Genomic DNA, 20,236 nt, shown 5'->3' on the forward strand with positions numbered 1-20,236 from the left:
TCCTGGATGAAGGAATCATGGTGGCTAGGGCAGTGCTCCAGACATCCAGTGATGCTGCTGACTCGGCGGGTAGGGCCATAACTCCCGCCATTTTCATGAGGAGGTGCTTGTGGCTGCAATCCTCAGGCCTGTCCCAGAAGGTGCAGCAATCAATCCAGGACCTCCCCTTCGATGGGTCGGCCTTCTTCTCCGATCAGGCCGATACGAAGCTGCACGGTCTGAAGAATTCCAGGGACATACTTTGCTCCCTGGGCCAGTACATGCCCCAGGCTTCTAGGCGGCAGTCACGGCCCCAGGCACAGCAGCAACCAAGGCCTCCGCCTAGGCCCTTTCAACCCTAAAGAAATAGGGACAGAAATAGGGGGTTTAGAAGACTAAATCAGCCCCCCAGCTCGTCCTCAGCCCCCCAGCAGGGGCCCCCCAGGGAGTCGGGCAATTGTAGGAAGCAGTTTTGATGGTGCACCCGAGGATGGTGCCCCTACTGCTCTCCTGGATACGCTCCGCCCCTTCCTAAACAGGTTAAGACACTTCTTCTGTCCTGAATGGGCAAAGATCACTTTGGACCATTGGGTCCTCGGGATAGTCTCTGTGGGCTACGCCATACAATTTACCTCTACACCCCCCCCCCCCCCCCACCAACCCTCTCCCCGTCCCTTCTCAGGGACCCCTCTCACGACCAACTCCTCTTGCAGGAGGTGGACACTCTCTTCAACATAAGAGCGGTGGTTATGGTTCCTCAAGGCAGAAGGATGGAGGGTTCTATTCGAGGTACTTCCTCATCCCCCTGGCGAAGGGGGGGTCCGAGACCCATATTAGACCTGCGTCGTCTAAACAAATATGTTAAACGACTCAGATTTCACATGGTTTCCCTAGCCTCCATAATCCCTTCCCTGGATCCAGGAGACTGGTATGCTGCCGTCGACCTCAAGGACGCATACTTTCACGTGTCCATCCTCCCCAGCTACAGGCGCTTCCTCCGCTTCACGGTGCCTGGCTCCCACTGCCAATTTACAGCCCTGTCCTTTGGCCTATCTTCGGCTCCAAGGGTGTTCACCAAATGCCTGGTGGTAGTGGTGGCCCACCTGATGCGAACAGGTGTGCAAATCTTCCCTTACCTAGACGATTGGCTGATCAGGGCAGGTCCAGTTCCCAAGTGCAGGAGAGAGTGACCCTCACTTGCTCCATTTGCAGCAGGCTGGGACTGCTCATAAATTAGCAGAAGTCCACACTAACCCCAGTGCAATGCATAGAATTCATTGGGGCCACCCTGGACGCTTCCCAGGCCAGAGCCTTCCTGCCTCAGCCATGTTTTAAGGCGATGGTCTCATCTCCCAGCTGTACCAATGCCGCACGACAGCAGCCAGACATTGCCTATAGCTGTTAGGCCACATGGTGGCCTGCATGTATGTAGTGAGACTAACTCGCCTGAGGCTCAGACTGCTTCAGGCATGGTTGTCCTCGGTGTACAGCTGAGCAGACACCTACTGAATTGGGTGGTCACAGTTCCCCTGCCTCTCCTAGTCTCCTTGGACTGGTGGAGGTTTCCTAGGGCAGTGTTGAAAGGCGTTCCGTTCAGGGAACTGGTCCTGTAGGTCACTCTAATCTCAGAAGCCTCGGATGTGGGATAGGGAGCCCACATCAGCGCCAATCTGAGCACTCAGGGGCTCTGGTCAGGGGAGGACAGGCACCTGCACATCAACGTGAAGGAGCTGAGGGCTATTCGCCTAGCCTGCAGGGTGTTCCTCCGATTCCTGACAAGCAGACTGGTGCAGGTGCTGACAGACAACACGGCAGCTATGTTTTATATAAACTGGCAGGGAGGGGCACGCTCATCGGCTCTCTGTGAGGAAGCTACCCTCTGTGGGACTTTGCCGTGAGGCATGACTGCCCTTCACCTCCCAGGAGTGAGGAACAACGAGGCGAATCGCCTCAGCAGGTCAATTCTACCCCGCCATGACTGGTCACTGCACCCGGAGGTAGTGACTACGATCTTCCAAAAGTAGGGTGATCCCCTACTGGACCTATTCGCTTTGGCCTGGAACGCGAAGTGCCAGAGGTTCTGCTTTCTCTGGGGTCATGAAACCAAGTCGATTTCGGACACGTTCTTCATCGACTGGACGGGGACCCTCATGTACACGTTCCCGCCTATTCCGCTCCTGCTCAAGGTCCTACTGAAAATAAAGAGGGACAGGGAGGATGTTATACTCATCTCTCCAGCCTGGCTGAGACAGCACTGGTTCAGCATGCTGCTGGACCTTTCGATTGCCCCGCCCCTGGAGCTCCCGAGATTGCACGACCTTCTCTCCTAGGACCATGGTCGCCTGTTGCACCTGGCTCTGGACTCCCTGCACCTCACGGCCTGGAGGCTTTGTGGCTGATGGAGGGGGAGAGAGCCTGCTCAGTGCAGGTCCAACAAGTCCTACTGGGCAGCAGGAAACCTACACAGGTTGTGTATCGGGCTAAGTGGAAACAGTTTACCTCTTAAGTGGAGTCCTGGAGCATTCCGCTCAGCCTCTCTCCTCTGCAGGTGATCCTGGAGTACCTGCTCCAGCTAAAGCTCCAGGGTCTAGCACTGGCCTCGTTGAAGGTTCACTTAGCAGCCATTTTGGCCTTCCATCAGATCCCTGTTCTCCCATCCTGTGTCAGTCAGGTTCCTCAAGGGGGTAGAGAGGCTGTATCCGCAGGTCCATGACCCAGTGTCTCCTGGGATCTCAACCTGGTTCTCTCAAGACTCACGGGGCCTTCCTTTGAACCAATGGCTTCATGCCCTCTGCTCATGCTTTCATGGAAGGTAGCCTTCCTGGTGTCCATTACTTCAGCTAGGAGGGTCTCAGAGATTAGGGCCTTGACCTCAGAGCCCCCTTATACAGTATTCTATAAGGATAAGGTGCAGTTGAGGCCGCACCCAGCCTTCCTGCCCAAGGTGGTTTCCCAATTTCATTGTAACAGAGATATTTTTCTCCCTGTGTTTTTTCCTAAACCGCACGGTTTGGAGGAGGAGTGGAGATGGCATTTGCTGGACATGAGATGAGCCCTGGCCTTCTACATTGAGCATACAAAGCCGTTCTGGAAATCGATGCAGCTCTTCGTTGCAGTGGCAGACCGGATGAAAGGCTCACCTGTCTCCACCCAGCACGTTGTCTTGTGGATTACATCATGCATCAAGTTCTGCTACGAGCAGGTGAGGGTGCTGCTTCTGAGAACCATCGCAGCGCACTCAACCAGAGCTCAAGCCTTGTCTACAGCCTTCCTGTAGAGAGTGCCCGTGCAGGACATCTGCAAAGCTCCCACCTGGTCGTCGATGCATTTTCACGTCCCACTACGCCATTGTCCAGCAGGCAAGAGAGGATGCGGGATTCGGCAGAGCCGTGCTGAGGGCAGCTCACCGGTAACTCCTACCCACCTCCAAGGTATTGCTTGTTAGTCACTTATAGTGGAAGGGACATGAGCAATCACTTGATGAAGAAAACAAGGTTACTTACCAGTAACTGATGTTCTTTGAGATGTGTTGCTCATGTCCATTCCACAACCCACCCCCCATCCCTGCTGCCAGAGTTGGCAGAAAGAAGGGACTGAAGGGGCGCAGGGCTTGTATTGCCTCATATACCGCGGCATGCACATGGGACTCCAGGGGGCACCAGAGCCAACCTTATGGGGTCTGCTAAGGGGAAAAAAGTTCCGGGAACCATGCACGGTGGTGTGCACTCACTTATTGTGGAAAGGACACGAGCAACACATCTCAAAGAACATCAGTTACTGGTAAGTAACCTTGTTTTTCCTGTTTGCAAGTAGTATATTTGCCTATATAATAAACCTTTTTAAAAACCATGCTGTTCTGGACACTGAAGAAAATGGATTCTCCATTCTCAGAAGAGGAAATTTAGCTAGTTTTGCTACTGGTAACTTTTTATTAACAGATGCTAAGAGCCCATAAAAATATGAAAATATAAAACATATTATTGTGTTTCTTCAACACAATTAAAAATACACTAACCAATGACTTGTTCAGAAAATAGGAGTTGAAGTGGAAGTTGAAGGAGTGAAGTCCATTTAAATAACTATTTCTTGGACGTTGCTGTGGTTTAGCTACTAGGGAGGAATCCCATTTTGGTTTCTCTTTCTTTATAGAACCTGTTTGTGAACTATTGGGGGCCTAAACTATTATTTTCAGAGTGCTTTTATGTATGCCACTGTAGAATAGGTGGCCATCCCTCCCTGTGAGTTTTGGAGGGAGGTCACACCCACTCTCTACCCTGCTCCAGCCGGGGTTGGCCCAGCTCGGGCCAGGGGAACAGTCTCCGGGCTCGGGCTGGGCAGCCCAAAGGCGACAGCCCAAGTTCCAACGGGCGACGAATAGTCCAGTGCCCCAATGGGCAGCAGATCGTTCAGAGGCCCCAGGCGTGGCAGCACACAGTCTAGCACCCCAGATGGGGCAGCACACAGTTCAGAGACCACCACGGCAGTCAAGGAAGGGGAAGGGGGATGCAGGCCCACCCGACTCCACTGCATCTCAGCCCAGGTCCCTAGCTGCCACGGAGTCAGTAGGGTTCCAACCGCAACATGCTGACTCACTGTCCGGTTCTCCAGTCCCTGGACCGGGTGGCCACTCCCCTGGGCTACTTCCTTCCCCCTTTCCCTTGGGTACCTAGTGTGCCACCGTCCAGTCGACCTCGTCGGGGTAGGCGCCCTGGGGCAGGTTGCAGAACCCCTCAATATCGTCGGTAGGGTGGTAAGTCGGGCAGCTCGTTAGGGAGGTCAGCGGGGGGAAGTTCCTCCAGGTCCGGTCCTGTCAGGGCCTGTGCCTCATTGTCTTCTGGCAATTCGAAGGGCAACTCCTCTAAGTCTAGCCCCGGTATGGCCACCTCCTCCTCGTCTGCGTCTGGCAGCTCCTCCAGGTCCTGGCCCCTCTGGATCACCGGGTCTGGTGGGGTGGTCAGATCCGGGGGTACCTCTGGGCCCCAGGCCGCGTGCTGCTCGTTTGCTGGCACCCGGAACCAGGCACTGGCCCGCTTGCCTGGGTACCAAGCCGCAGGCAGCTCTGGAGGGCGGGGAGGGACGTCTTTCCCCTCTGAGAGCTGGCTGCCAACTGAGCTCCTGGACCTCTCTCTTATACTTCCTGTCCCACCCCCTCGCTTCTGGGTGGGTGGACAGGCAGTCTCTGGCTCCGCCCCCACAGTCCTGGCCTGTTTCTCCCTGTCAGTTTCAGAGGGAGGCCACACCCACTCACTACAGCCATTTATTAGAATTGGCTAAATATTTAGAGAATATTTTTTGCTTTGGATGTTCTCTGTATGTTCAAATTATATAGGACTCATGTATTCGGGAACACATGTTTATCTCTGACAATATTATTTTGTTTTTAGTGGCAGGTAGGGGGAAGGCTTTCCTTGAGCTACTTTTTCTCCACACACTACCTTTAGAGAAGGGAAAGTTTACTGCCTGAAGGTATCCTAGGAACATGGGACTGAAAGGGACCTCAAGAGATCATCTAGTGCAGGTCCCCTTGCTGAGGCAGGACCATACCTAGACTATCCCTGACAGGTATTTGTCTAATCTGTTCTTCACATCATCCCTTGTTAACCTGTTCCAGTTAGAATGTTTTTCCTATTATCTAACCTAAATCTCCTTTGCTGCAAATTAAGCTGATTACTTTGTATCTTGCCTTCCCTGGACCTGTAGAACAATTGATCACTGTTGTCTTTATAATAGTCCTTAACATAACAGTCTTGAAAAAATGTTTTCTTTTCTTAAGACTAAGTATACTCACACTTTTTTAACCTTTTCTTGTAGGTCAAGTTTTATGAACTTTTTATCATTTTTGTTCCTCTCCTCTGTATTCTCTCCAATTTGTCCACATCTTTCTTTAAGCGGTACACAGTATTCCAGCTGAGGCCTCACCAATAGAGTAGAGTGGACAATTTCCTCCTGTGTCTTACACACGACACTCCTGTTAGTATACCCCAGAATGATACTAGCCTTTCACAACAGCATCACACTGACTCATTCAATTTGCAATCCACTATAATCCCCAAATCCTTTTCTTCAGTATTACTGCCTAGCCAGTTATTCCCATTTTGTGTTTGCAAATTTGATTTTTTCCCCCTTCCTAACTGTAGTACTTTGCACTGGTCTTTACTGCATTTTATTTTGTTTATTTTAGATCAATTCTCCAATTTGCCGAGGTCATTTGAATTAATCCTGTTCCTCAAAATGCATTCATCCATCCCAGCGTGGTGTCATACACCGATTTTATACTCATACGCTCCACTCCGTTATCCAAGTCATTTAATGGAAGTGTTGACTAGTACTAGCTATGGGACAGACCCCTGAGGGACAACGCTAGATAGGTCATTCCAGTTTGACAGTAAATCATTGATAACTACTTTTTGGTATGGTCTTTCAACTAGTTGTGTGGTCACCTATACTGGTATCATCTAGACCATATTTCCCTACTTTGCTTATGAGAATGTCATGTGGGACTGTGTCAAAAGCCTTACTAAAGTCCAGATCTTTCATGTGCTTTGCTTCCCTCATACCCACTGTGCCATTAACCTGTCAAAGAAGATTAGATTGTTTGGCATGATTTGTTCTTGACAGATCTATGTTGGCTATTACTTATTACCTTACTATCCTCCAGGTACTTACAAACTGATTGTTTAATAATTTGTTCTAATATCTTTGTAGTTAGGCTGACTGGCTATAATTCCCTGGGTCCTCTTTGTTCCCTGTGGCAGATTGCCACGGGCCCCCTGCCCTTCTGGGTCCTTTCGGCAGTCTCCCCCTCCGAAACAAATGGACTTGCAGGCTTCACTTGGTGCAATCACCCGTGCTCGTTTATTTAACAGTGTACAAATGCAAACCCCACTCCCAAACCAGGCCCACTTGGCTGCTCACCCTTCCTTGGCCAGGCAGCAAACTGAGTAGGAGGGTTTCTACCCTCTTCCCTGACCATGCCTCTCCGTTGTTTTCTCTTTACCTAGCTTATATACCCTTCTGGCTAGGGAAACAGCTGTTCCCCCTTGCCTCATTAGGCACGGATGTGGTGTGCTGTCATCAGCACCTTCAGATGTGGCTTCCTTGCTTGCAATCTGGGGCCCCGAAGACCCACCTTAGCCCAGCCCAGGCAGCTGGGGGTGGCAGAGGCACCGAGGGGCTAATCACCAGCTTCTCTGCCATCTTCCCCTTTTTAAAGGAACTATATTTACCCTTCTGCAGTCTTCTAGTACCTCACCTGTCCTCTGAGAGTTCTTGAAGATAGTCGCTAATGGTTCCAAGATTATTTTAGCTAGTTCCTTAAGTAACCTAGAGTGAATTTTGTCAGGAGCTGCTGGCTTACATCTATCGTATCTAAATATTTTTAACCTCTTCTTCCCCATTCTGGCTTGTGTTCCTTCTCTCCTATTAATATTGTGTTAAGCATCTGGTCACAATTAACCTTTTTAGTAAAGACTGAAGCAAAATAAGCATTAAATATCTCAACTTTCTTGATGCCATCTGTTGTTAACTCTCCTTTCATTCTAAGTAGTGGACATACACTTTCGTTCATCTTTCTCATACTTCTAATGTATTTGTAGAACTTCTTCTTACAGCCTTTTGTGTCTCTTGCTAGGTATAACTTATGTTGTGCCTTAGCCTTTTTGATATCCTTATGTTCTCAGTCACCAATCCAAATTACTATGGGAAGTAGGGTTTTGAGTATCCGCCCTAAGAGCAGTTACTTTGCCCATTTCTTCTTTGTATTTTTTTAAAAAATAATTAGAAGTTTAGGGGAGTTCTTGCTTCTCCCTCCTGAAGGGAACTGGCTGAAATATTCTGAGTCATGAGATTCAGCAATGAGAACCCTTCAAATTATTTTTAGAGAAGCAGAATTAAAAGGTAAATATTTTTCTTTACTACTTTTTACGGCATTTATATTACAGATCCAGGACAACTCATTGACTCATTTCTGGCTCAGATATAATCAACAGAACTCACTAATTTTCCCTTTTGAGTGGCAGAATCTTTTACTGATAACGGTACAAGAATGATAATACATCTTGACTTTTAGATTCTAGGTTGAGCTTGCAGAGCTGGCATATAGAAACAAACAGTTTTGCTTATAAATTGAGTAAATTTAATACGGAAATCATTGGTTACTCCTTGAGACAATTTTCAGGGTATAACAGCATTGCAGGCACAGAAGTTCACACAGGATAAAATCAATCTGAAACAGTAAAGTGAGTTTTACAAAAAATGTTTGCCCCAAACTATTGAAAACAAGAAGAACAGCAAACTGTTTCCAAAAAGACTGTTTTAATTCTTCCTCGTCTCTTCTGGATATTGGCAAATTTCTCACTGAAAGAGTGCAAACAACAAAAAGTTGCCAGATGTATATTAATGTAACAGATTTGATTTAAAGCACTGTTTTTAATGAGGAGCAAATCTTCTCTCTGTGGCTCCAGTGGCTTCCCTGGCAATGAAGTCTGTGTAGTTTGCTGCCAAAGGAAGGCAGGATTTGTGGGGAAGGGGCACTACTGTCCTTGAGTGTTCCAACTTTGAATGGCACAGAGCTTGTTTCCAAGTAGGTTAGGGGGCCTGCATTGTAGGGGACCAGGTTGGGGTTTTAGGATCTGCTCTTATGTTCTGCTGTCCCTAACCTACCTGTTCCCTTCTTACCTCACCAAACTCCTATACAGGGCTGGGAAAAAGAGGGGGTCTACAGGGAACAACTTCATTCTCCAGATCTCTGAGGAAGGCCAGGATGCAATATGGACTGAGACAGTAGAGGAGGAAGTTCTTCTCTTCTTAGGACTCCTCTATAGGCCTGGGTGGAAATGAGAAGTTGGAAGGCCTTTGTTATTAATGGTGTTGCTGAAGGGGCTGTAGGAGAAGCCGATAAACAGGGAAGGGTGGAGGTCTGAGCATATTTTATGGTAGTACTATTCATGGATGTTGCTGAAAGGCCCTTAGAAATATGAGCAGGATTTAAAAGCTTTAATAGTTTAATTAAAGCAACTGCAAATAATGGTTCCCAGAACTTTTATCAGATAAACTAATTTTAAAAAATTTAGTTAAATAGAGTTTCCTAGTGGGTAGAGCTCTGGACTGAGACTCAGAAGATCTGGGTTCTAATCTGACCTCTGACCTGTTGGGTGACCTTGGACAATTCACTTCACCTCTCTTCGCTTCAGTTTCCTCATCCATAAAGTGGGGATGATGAAATGACATTGACCTCCTTTGTGAAGTGCTCTGTGATCTATGTGATCTGTGATCTATGTGATCTAGTGCCATCAGCTGGGTTGGCTGTGGTGCCCCCTGGGGTGGCACCTCATGGCATGGTATGTTGACAAGTGCCACCACGCTCTCAGTTCTTTCTTTCCATCTGTGACAGTCGCTGAAACGCTGTGATTTTCCCTAGTGGCTTTTCTGTAAATACTGTTAATAATTGATTAGATCAAGTTAGTTAGAGTCGTTAGAATCCCAGCCCTGTGGGGTTACCTGCATGGCCTGGGGCATGCCTCGGTCCCAAGGCTTTAAACAGTGTGTGACTTGCCTGAGGAAGATACTGGTAAGCAACCTGCACAACTGTTGCCTGAAGTGCCTTGGTGAAGAACATGTGCCAGCGAAGTGCCAAATCTACAAAAACTTTAGACCGAGAAGGATAGTAGACTGATATTCCTCCTAATGGAGGCAGCACTTCGCCCCTCTTTGGAACAGCAACCGGATCTGGCACTGAGTACCTCCTCAGTCAGAAGCACCCTGGCCTCCCTCAGAGAATCTCAATGAAGGCAGGATCTCTGGCACCTCCTGGCATCGGCATGAAGGAAGTTGGCACCGGTGGCGTTGCATTGCTCCCCATCGCTGGTGCTCAAGAAGAAAATAAATAAGTCGGACAGGAGGCGCTGCCTGATGAAAAAGATGGCAGCAGAACTTGAGATCCATGCTGGACCACTCTGATGGTCATTTATTAGCTGACCCCGTTGGATCCGGCCCAAGATGAGGAACCGTTGAATCTGGTGTGCATGAACTCCCCATCAAGTGTGACCCAGGAGGAGACTCAATCCTGGCAGCCCCATCAATGCCAGAGGCATATGAAGCGGTGAGGAGTTTACTAACCATCCCAGTGCCTCCATCTTCCCTGTTTTGTGGCCTGTAGGGGATGACTCGGGTACCGCAGGACCCTTCCACACCGAGACAAGTCCTGATCCTGGGCAAGCCAGCAACAGTGGCGAAGCACTGACCCCCTTCTCACAGAACAAGGGGTTCAACACTATGACAGCAGTGGAGGTCACGGTCCCTGTGCCGCTCCCTTTTGCAGTGCCGAAGAGTACCGCACCCCTGTGGTTGCCCCGGAGTGAGTCTTTGGGCTCTGTTTCACAAGTGGAATCCTATGTGTCCCGAAGAAGTAGACGTTGAGCGGACCAGTTACATACACTTGGTATTCAAGGGGCCTTCCCAATGACAGATGCTACCTCAGTGGCTAGTATGGGCACCGTGGGCAGCTCACGCCCTCCAAAGCTCTTTTGCAGGATGCTCTCCTTCGGTGCCCCCAAAAGTGAGAGCACCACCATCCTCCCTGTCAGAGAGGGGTTTGGTTTTAGGGGCGGGAGACAACCATCAGGCCCTAAGCAAAACTTCTGAAGGCATGCCAGTCCACAGCCTGGATCCTATACCTATTCAATCCAAACCAGGGCCTCCCTTCTGGAGAGTCGTTTCAGAGCCATCAAAGTGCTTGTAAACAGTCTGAGCACCTTTCCTACCACCATAGCAAGAACTTGCCTGGAGTGTCTAAGTCTAATGGTCTCTTGTACGTATGTGGTGGAACATGCTCGTCTCAGAATGAGATCCCTTCAATCATGACTGGCATTGGTATGCATACCAAGCCGTCATACATTAGAAGGTAGTCATAATCCCGCCTACGGTGATTCATTCTTTCCAATGGTGGCTGGACCCAGTCACTGTATGTGTGTGAGACTCAGCCCGTTGATGTCACTGGTCACTGATGCCTCAGACATGTTTTGGGGAGCTCATTTGGGACCCCTCAAAACTCAGGGCCAGTGGTCAGCAGAGGAACTGACCCTACATATCAACGTCAAGGAGTTGAGTGGTATGCCTAGCTCGGCAGGTGTTTCGACCCAAACTCCTGGGAAAATGCATCTCCGTTGTCACTCTCATACAATACTATGGCAATGCCCTACACAAACAAACAAAGGGGGCTTGTTTCTCCCCTTTATGCCAGGAATGCCCAATCCATTCACCTGGAAGCTTTCTACCTACCAGGCGCTCAGAACCAACTGTTAGATCACCGGAGCAGATTCTTTGTCAGTCATTGAATGGTCCATTCACCTGGACGTCTTGAACGTTGTTTTCCAGAAGTGTGGGTTTCCCCAAGTGGACTTGTTTGTGACCAAGCTAACCAGGACATGTCCCCAGTTCTGCTCAGACCTGGGGTACAGCCAGGGCTCCCTCTTGGATGCCTTCCTCCTGTCCTGAGGGGAAGCGGGGGGACTCCTTTATGCCTTTCCCCCCATGGCACTTATTTACAAGTTATTGCTCAAGGTCAGGAAGAACAAAGGCCAGATGATTCTCCATAGCTCTAGCATAGCTGCTCCATCACTGGTTCATAATGCTGCTGAACCTCTCAATGGACAAACCAATCAGCCTCCCATTGCTCCCAGATCTGATCTCTCAGGAGCATGGCTGCTTGCTCCATCCAAACATCATGTCCCTCTATCTGACAGTGTGGAAGCTTCATGGCTGAGTGAGGTGGAGCATGGTTGTTCAGTGAGTGTACAGATTTGTCCTTATTAGTAGCAGGAAACAATCAACCAGAATGGTAGATTTGGTGAAGTGGAAGAGGTTCACGCTTTGGTCAGCATGGAAAGAACTCTCACTAAGTGAGACCTCATTGCCCTTCATTCTGGACTATCTATTCCACTTGAAGAATAAAGGCCTCACATTTGCGTCCATACAGGGTCACCTGATTGCAAGCTCAGCCTCCACCCTCTGGTGAATGGCTGCACAGTATTCTTGAATCTAATTTGCTCATGATTCTTGAAGGGATTTGAGCCAAAGGAAACATGCTCCTTGCTCTACCTATTTTGGAAAGAAGTCATCTTGGTGGCCATCACTTTGGCCAGAAGAGTCGAGATTTGGGCCCTCACCTCCAACCCACCATACACGGTCTTTTTTTAAGGATAAGGTACACCTTCAGCCACATCCATCCTTCCTCTCCAAGGCAGTCTTTCATTTTCACAGTAGCCAGGACATATTTCTCCTGGTTTTCCATCCAAAGCTGCATACTACCAGAAAGGAGCAGAGACTCCATTCTTGAGGTGTCAGACGTGCACTGGCCTTCTACATAGACAGTACCAGCCCTTTTCGGAAGACCACCCAACTTTTCATGGCTATTATGGGTAGAATGAAAGGAGACCCAGTCTCTACTCAGAGGATCTCCTCGTAGATCATACCCTGCATATGGACATAGTATCTTGCTAGCTCATAGCATCTCCTCGATTAACAGCGCACTTCACAAGGTCACAAGCTTCGGCAGTCCCAATTCTGGACATCTGTAAAGAGGCAACCTGGCATCCACCCATACATCTACTGCAGACTATGCCATCATGCAGCAAGTGAGAAATGATGCAGTGGTGCTCCAGTCAGTGTTGCAACAAAACTCTGATCCCACCACCTAACTATTGGCTTGGGAATCACCTGTATTGGAGTGGACGTGAGCGAACAATTTGAAGAAGAAAAGACTGTTGCTAACCTTTCCGAAACTGTTCTTCAAGATGTGTTGCTCATGTCCATTCTAAAACCTGCCCACCTACCCCTCTGTCAGAGTGGCAGCAAGAAGGAAATGGGGGCAGTTGCCTATATACCACGCCATGGGGGCGCCACTCCAGGGGGCACTAGAGCTGACCCTGTCATACCACTAGGGAAAAGACTCTGGCAATGATGCACGTGGCCTGTAGTGGACATATAATAGACATGAGCAACATGTCTCAAAGAACAACAGTTACAGAAAAGTTAGTAACCATTTTTTCATACAAATAGAACACTCAGTCCCTTGGGCAAGGGACCCCAAACTTGGCATTTTCCTTTAAATTAGCTCCAGTGACGCGAACATCAGAATAAGATAGCTAACTTTTTGTTTTGGAGGAGTAGATTTTAAAGATCGTGTGTTCATAATATAAAAATTAATGTATACAGTGACTTCGCTGATAACTGAGAAGGTAACAAAGTGGACATTAAATAACTAATTTTTTTTTATGCCAATGGAATTAAATAAATCTAAGTATATTATTTACTGGATATACTGAAATCCTTTAAACTAAGGACCTGATAGAAGAATAAGCCTCTTCAGAGGAAACTAATCGTTGCATTTCAAGATTCTGTTTATCCAGTGTAATTAGAATATACGATTATACAACATGCACATTTTTTTGTTCTTTGTTGTACAGGTTTCTGCATGTTTGTACTGAGCTTAGTGAAGAGACATTATCGTCTACAGTTTTACATGGTGTGTATTAATCACTTTTCTGTAGTCATTCTTTGTCATAGAAATCATCAGTGTTAAAATGGTTTTTGTTAATATTGCATGAAAGTTTAGAAATATTTTAAAAAAATCTTTGGCTAATACACTCAGAGTAATAGCGTGGAGCAACTATATTTGAGGTGTTGAGTTAAGGACATTCCATCTCTAACTTAATGTTGTATCACAATATATGGCCACAAAGTAATAGAGTGTAATTTCTAGTGCATTGTTGATATAATTAATTAATATAATTAAAAATGGGTTATTCAGTAAAATATGGAAATAGTACATGTTTATCCTTAGCTCCTAAGGCTGCGAGGTATTTGGATTATAATGGAAGGCAATTCCTGCAACTCCAGGAGCCTGTCTGTCCCCCTCTGGTATAGTCAAAGCGTAGTGGTGCAATGAGGGAAGCTTAGCTCAAGTCAGTAGCTAGAAGGTTCTTGCTGTGACAATTAAAGGTGGTAATATGCTCTGCCAGACTAGATTGTCAATCACTTTGAAAAAAAAAAAAATTGAACTAATGTTCTTACTTCCACTTCTGATTTGCCTAAACTGAAAGTGTCTGAGACCTGCACGCAATAAACAATGTAGAAGATAATCAGGAATGTGGATCTTCTATATATCCAAGAGGGTGGTTTTAAAAATAAAACCAAACAACCCCCACAGAGCTGTTAAAGCATTCTTATAAATAATCTGATTTCCTTCTGTCACACAGGGAAGCTTAGAAACAGCCTTTATTTAATTAAAAAAAAAAAAAAAAAAAAAAAAAAAAAAAAAAAAAAAAAAAAAAAGCAAGCCTGTCCTTATCTTCAAGGTGCTCAGTGGTTTGGGCCCAGACTCCCTATACAATTACAAAAAGCTCCAGGACCAGGACTGTGGTCAGCAACTCTGGTCCTCTGGCACAATAGAACTGTCTACTGCAAGGGTAAAGCTCATCTTTACAGGAAATAGAGCTTTCTCTGGAGGCGGTCCCAGAATGGGGAATATATTCCTATAGAATCAAAGAACCATCACAAACCTCATCACTTTTCATTCTAAGTGTACAATGCACTCTTTCAAGAATATATCTAATATATTAATTTCTCACTACTTTCCCCTAGGAAGAGGAAGTAAGAAAAAACTTGTGACAAATGGTAGTCATATCGCGTATGCCCTTCTGGCAAGTGTGCAGATGCTCTGGTGATTGAGGGCTGTATAAGAACCTGAATAGAAGGGAATGAGACATGTATGGAATGAAAGTGTAGCATTTGTCTGTAGGCTGGAGGAATGTTTGCTCTTGGGCTGTATTCTGATAACACAATAGCAGAGTAATAAACATTTTACTGGATACCAAAGGGGAAAGAGATTATAGTTCTTGGGTGTGTTGTTATGTGAGTTTTGTAATTTAGATGTGTGTCTGTCATGCCCACAGATTATATTTTCCAAAGCTTCAAGTCACTTTGAAAGATCCCACCATCATCCACCCCAGCACACACACACACTTGCTCAGTCACACAAAAAATACCTTGAATTTTGAGCCTTTTAAATGGAGGTACATGTTCACTCTCACAGGAAAATGGGAAATAGCATCTGGTAGGGAAACTGGAAAAAATCCCCACAAAAATACCTGTTTTTAAAAGTTAAATAGCTTGAGAGTCCCAGGCATCTATAGTTCGTAACCTTAAAAAGGCTTATTGGCCAACCCTGGCCAATGATCAACTCTGATTAAGTTTTTTCAATAAATTAGATTTTAAAGCAGCTGCTTTTGGTAAACTGTCTTGAAATCTGTGTGGTTAGAGCAAATGTACTGATGCTACAAAATACATGCTAATGTAATATACCAATGGAGATGAATTACAGTGTGCTTAAAAAAATTACATTATACACTAAAAAGTAACACATTTCTCATCCTTATTAGTCCTGTCATTAGAAACTTAGTCTCAATAATATGTAATAAGAAGGCTGACATTTTGTCATGAGACTTCCATATCTATGTAGCATGATACTTCCACTAATTCGTCATTGCCATTATAATGTTGTAATCCTTAATTGTCTATTACATGTATATACAGAATATCACAGGATCATATTCTTTGTTTCATTGATATTAAGATACGTTTTTATAAAAAGTGTTTAAACTACAGGATAGAAAAATTCTAGGTGCATGTTGTAGATAAATTTCAAGAGGTTTTCCATGTTTGTGATTGCTGTGTTGCAGAAATTAATGTAGTTGTGATACACTGTGTGCACGCATTTCTTGCATTGTCACTCAGTCTGGTCTTTTCTTTGTGCTCTTGTGCAGCTCCTTCATCTGAAATTCAGTATTTAACTATGTGTATTGATCTGTGTTCTCACTAACTGTGTTGTTGCACTGTTAACAGTTCGCATGGATTCATGTCACTTTGCTGATCACTGTAACTCAGTCTCATCTTGTCATCCAAAATCTGTTTGAAGGCATGATCTGGTAAGGGGACTGCAATAAACTGATTTGTAATTTTGTTGCATATATATGCATTTCAGTTTGTGTAACTTAGATCTTGTAAAAGCACTAGCAGATGTCTGCATCTACATGCTAGTAGCATTATTAAGTCCATTCTACAGTTTTTGTTGGCAGAAGTTTAGTTAGGACTACTTTTTATAGCATTTTAAAATATCAAAAATGAATAGAGGACCAGACTGTTAAGAATGTAAATTTTTCTTGCAAATCTGATGGCCTCTGTTACACTGTCCAGAAGTAACTCCAGTCAAATTAATAGGTTTTTACTCTGTTTTTACATTTGTGTAACATTGAGCAAATCTTGGTCCAGAGAAAAATATGTCTGCAAGAGGCCAAGGTAAAGATTTTTAAAAAGTGAATACCCTACCCTAATTTAGGTGCCTAAATCCACATTTTGGTGCCTTTGGCCCCATATCAGCAAGGTATTTAGGTACATGAGTAATCCCATATATATTCACCAATGTATTTAAGCATATGATCAAGTCCTATTGAAAACTTGTGCTTAAGCACATGCTTAAACAATTTGTTGACTAGGGATGAGATTATTTGCATGTTAGGCACATGCTTAAGTACCTTGCTGAACTGAGACCTAAAGTAAATACGTGTTCTGAGTTAATTGGAAGTTGCTGGTTGCTTAGTACTACTGTAAACAGGCCACTTATCTAGGAGCCTAACTTCAGGCACCAAATTTTGAAAGTCTTGATCCAAATAATGTGTATAATTCATTTAAATAGACAATCTTCCCAAAGCAATCCTTTATTCTTAATCTTCTTTGACAGTTGTGCCTGAATGATTTTCAATAAAGATACTGAATTCTTACGTGACCAGCAAGAATAACTTTAGCACACAAACCAGCTTATCCTGTATTGCTTGTCAGACTTTGTTTTGCTTGTACGTGAAGTTGAGCTAAAATAACCAAAAAGTAACAGTTAAGTATTTCCATTTTTTTTTTTGATACACAATGGTCATGTGAACAAATCCAAACTTTATAGTAAACGATGCTTTGTACTTTACCATGACAATATCAGTTCTTGTTCTGTTTTTAAATACTTAATTTCATATATAAACAGTACCAATTATCAAGAGTCAAAATACTTCTATTTAAATTTGAATTGAAACTGGTTGGGCCATCTTGATCAAATACATGCTTTTACTCACTTCTGGGCTGGTGTTCAACTATAATGGTGTACTTAACTTTACTACTGCAAAACTGCTTACTAAAGATAGGGAATATCCTTTCACTTTGCTGAACACAGAATTTTTGGCTACATCTTCGGTTATGAAACACTGAACTAGCACACAGGAGCTCATTTGTGGTCTTCAAAGTACACAGCTTTGCATGAATTGTGCTTTACTTTCACAATATACAATATTGCATTAATTGTGGGATTATTACAGATGAAAGATGCAGTTGGGGAAAAAAAACCGTTTTGAACTCACTTGCTTAACATATCCCTTGACAAGTTTTGAAAGTTCCTATATGAACCAATGTTTTGGGGGTATTCCACAGCCTGCCTTGGAAGCCTATTCTGATGATTAACTTCTAAGGGAGATTGTGAAATCCCCATCTTTGGAGGTTTTCAAGAACAGGTTAGACAGACACCTGTTAGAGATCATCTAGTTATACTTGGTCCTGCCTCAGTGCAGGGGACTGGAGTAGATGACCTCTTGAGGTCCCTTCTAGCCCTACATTTCTGTGATCTTTCAGGGTAAGCTTATTACTTTTAATTAAGTGATTGTGTCAGAGTTTAGCCTGATTCCTTCTCTACCGTATTACAGCTTTTGTTGTTGAGTTCCAGCTACTACTGAAATAGTCATGTTTTATGTGCATCTGCGGAAGTGCCCACTATTGTGTCAATGTGTATTTTAACTTTCAAATGGAGAAAAGGAAGACTAATAAAGAAAGCAGGGAGAGAACTCACTTGAGAATGTAGTATCTGCCATAACCCACTACAAGTATTGTATTGTTGTGGAGAGGGAAAGGAGACCTTTCCAAAAAAGAAAAAAAAATTATAGCTGTCCTTAGATTTTTAATCAGGCAGTTGCTTGGCTAGATGTGATCAAGTGTCATTATCTTGTGACTTTGTTCCTGTTTGTTTCTGTTCTTGTTACTTGTAATATTGATATTCAAATCTGTTATGATATAAAAAGTTCTCTTGCTGATGTGCAAATTCAGTGACCAAGTCAAAGGTGTTTAGGTAAAACACTTCGGTAGGTCTTGCTTGCTTTGTTGGATAGAAGCTAAAATCGGTGTAGTTAAACTTCTGGAATTTGCAAAACCAAGTAGGTTGGTTTAACTAGAAATTTACTACATGTTGTCAGTGCTTACTGAATAAAACAAGAGAGTGCTACCATTTTTGGCTTTTACAATGAGTATTTTAGTGGCTTTACACAATGAATATTCTAATGTTTCAGTTTTATGTCAATTTTCCTCCCTGAAATCTTCCTATTTTATTTCTTAGGTTTCTGGTTCCAATCTCAAGTGTTATCTGCAATGATATTACTGCTTACATTTTTGGATTCTTCTTTGGGAGAACTCCCTTAATTAAGGTATTAACATACACAATTCTCTACTGATTGTATCTTTTTCACTTATTGTAAATAAGTAGCTATTACAGTCCTGGAATTACTAGTATGGGAGATGTGCAATAATTTTACCTTGGTTTTCACACAAACATTCCAAGGTGTATTCAAAAACTTACTCATGGGGTACAATTCCTCTAATATTTTGCTGAACTGAATACTCATTTTAACTTACAGATGTTATGCTTTTTTGAAATGTGGTTCAGACTGTGGCCAGATGCAGGCTTTTTTCCATAGATCACAAATGGGAGATTCACGATTCTGTCCTGAATGAGATCTTCACCCTGTGGGGAGTGTCTTGGAACCTCATTATTTCACAGGCAAACAAGAAAACACACCTATACTGCTCCAGAGCAGCTCTGGGCCAGACTCAAAAAGTGATACCCTTCTGCTACCTTGGAGGACCATCTCAGATTTGCCTTTCCTCTCATCCCACTAATACCACAAGTTCTGTGAAAGACTTGCAGGCTTGGATCCTCCTCATTGTGCCCAACTGGCCAAGACTGTTCTGCTCTTTGGACATCTTGAAGATCTCAACCCTTCCTCCCATCAACATCTAACCTTTTCCAGATCTACTGATGCAACACAATGGTGTAACCAGTCATCCTGATCCGGACCCTCTGCTACTCATGGTCAGGTATTTGGATGGGCATCAGTTGTTGAGTGCTCATGTTCAGAGGTGGTCCAAATCATTCTCTCCGAAAGCAGGAAGGATTGTATCAGGAGATACTATTTGTCCAAGTGGAAATGTTTCTTCTCTTGGTCACAACAGCACCAGTTACCTCCAGAATCCGCTGGGATTCCTGTCATTTTAGACATCTACTCACCCTTATGGCATTGGGCTTATCCATCATCTACCTACAGGTCTATCTTGCAGAAATCAGTTGCTTTTATTCTCCAGTTGAGGGCCATACTATCTTCACTCATCCAACAGCAGAAAACCAAGACCACAATGGGATGTTAATCTTGTCCATTCATTCCTTACTAGACCTCCTTTTGAACCAATAGCCACCTGTTTCATGTCCCACCTCTCAATGAAAGCTGCCTTCTTAGTCATCATCACATCAGCCAGAAAGGTGAACAAGCTGGGAGGACTCATGGCAGATTTGCCACATATCACTTTTTATGAAGAGAGTCTCTTTGCCTCTACCTGAAATTCATCTCTAAAGTCATTTCTGAGTTTCACATAAATCAAATCATCCACTTACTGGTATTTTTTCCAAAACAACATTCTTCTGGTGAGGAGAGCAGGCTCCACTTACATGTCTGATGGGTACTGGTGTTCTATTTGGAAAGAATGAAAGCAATTAAGAAAATACCTAGGTTATATATCACTTTAGTAGAGAAATCAAAGGGTCAAGCATGATTCACACAGAGACTCTCTCTAAATGGATCTCAGGCCGCTTCATCCTTTGTTACCAATTAGCACATATCTCTCTCTCTCTGTGGCACCGCTCCCTTCCCAGGGATTCAGAACCTACTCCACTAGCGCACAAGCAGCCTTTACAGCATCGCTACAAAACTTCCCTCTACTAGATATGATTAGGGTGATTACCTGGAGATTTATCTATACCTTTGTAAAACTTCATGCATTGGTTCAGATCTCTACTGCAAATACAATCGTGGGAACAACAGTACAACAGACGTCCATACCATCT

General features: G+C 44.6%; 1 protein-coding gene across 1 annotated transcript in view; it reads left to right on the top strand.

The window, feature by feature from the left end:
- Positions 1–20,236, top strand: part of CDS1 (CDP-diacylglycerol synthase 1) — a 74,054-nt gene that overhangs the window by 33,410 nt on the left and 20,408 nt on the right. The window contains exons 6-8 of the mRNA XM_067557108.1: positions 13,443–13,501; positions 15,880–15,962; positions 18,458–18,545. Of these exons, the coding sequence (XP_067413209.1) occupies positions 13,443–13,501; positions 15,880–15,962; positions 18,458–18,545 (230 nt within the window). The remainder of the gene's footprint in view (positions 1–13,442; positions 13,502–15,879; positions 15,963–18,457; positions 18,546–20,236) is intronic.

The sequence above is a fragment of the Emydura macquarii genome, unplaced genomic scaffold (assembly GCF_026122565.2).
Source record: "Emydura macquarii macquarii isolate MOO-44397 ecotype Brisbane River unplaced genomic scaffold, CSIRO-AGI_Emac_v2 contig_1790, whole genome shotgun sequence".
Taxonomy (NCBI): domain Eukaryota; kingdom Metazoa; phylum Chordata; order Testudines; family Chelidae; genus Emydura; species Emydura macquarii.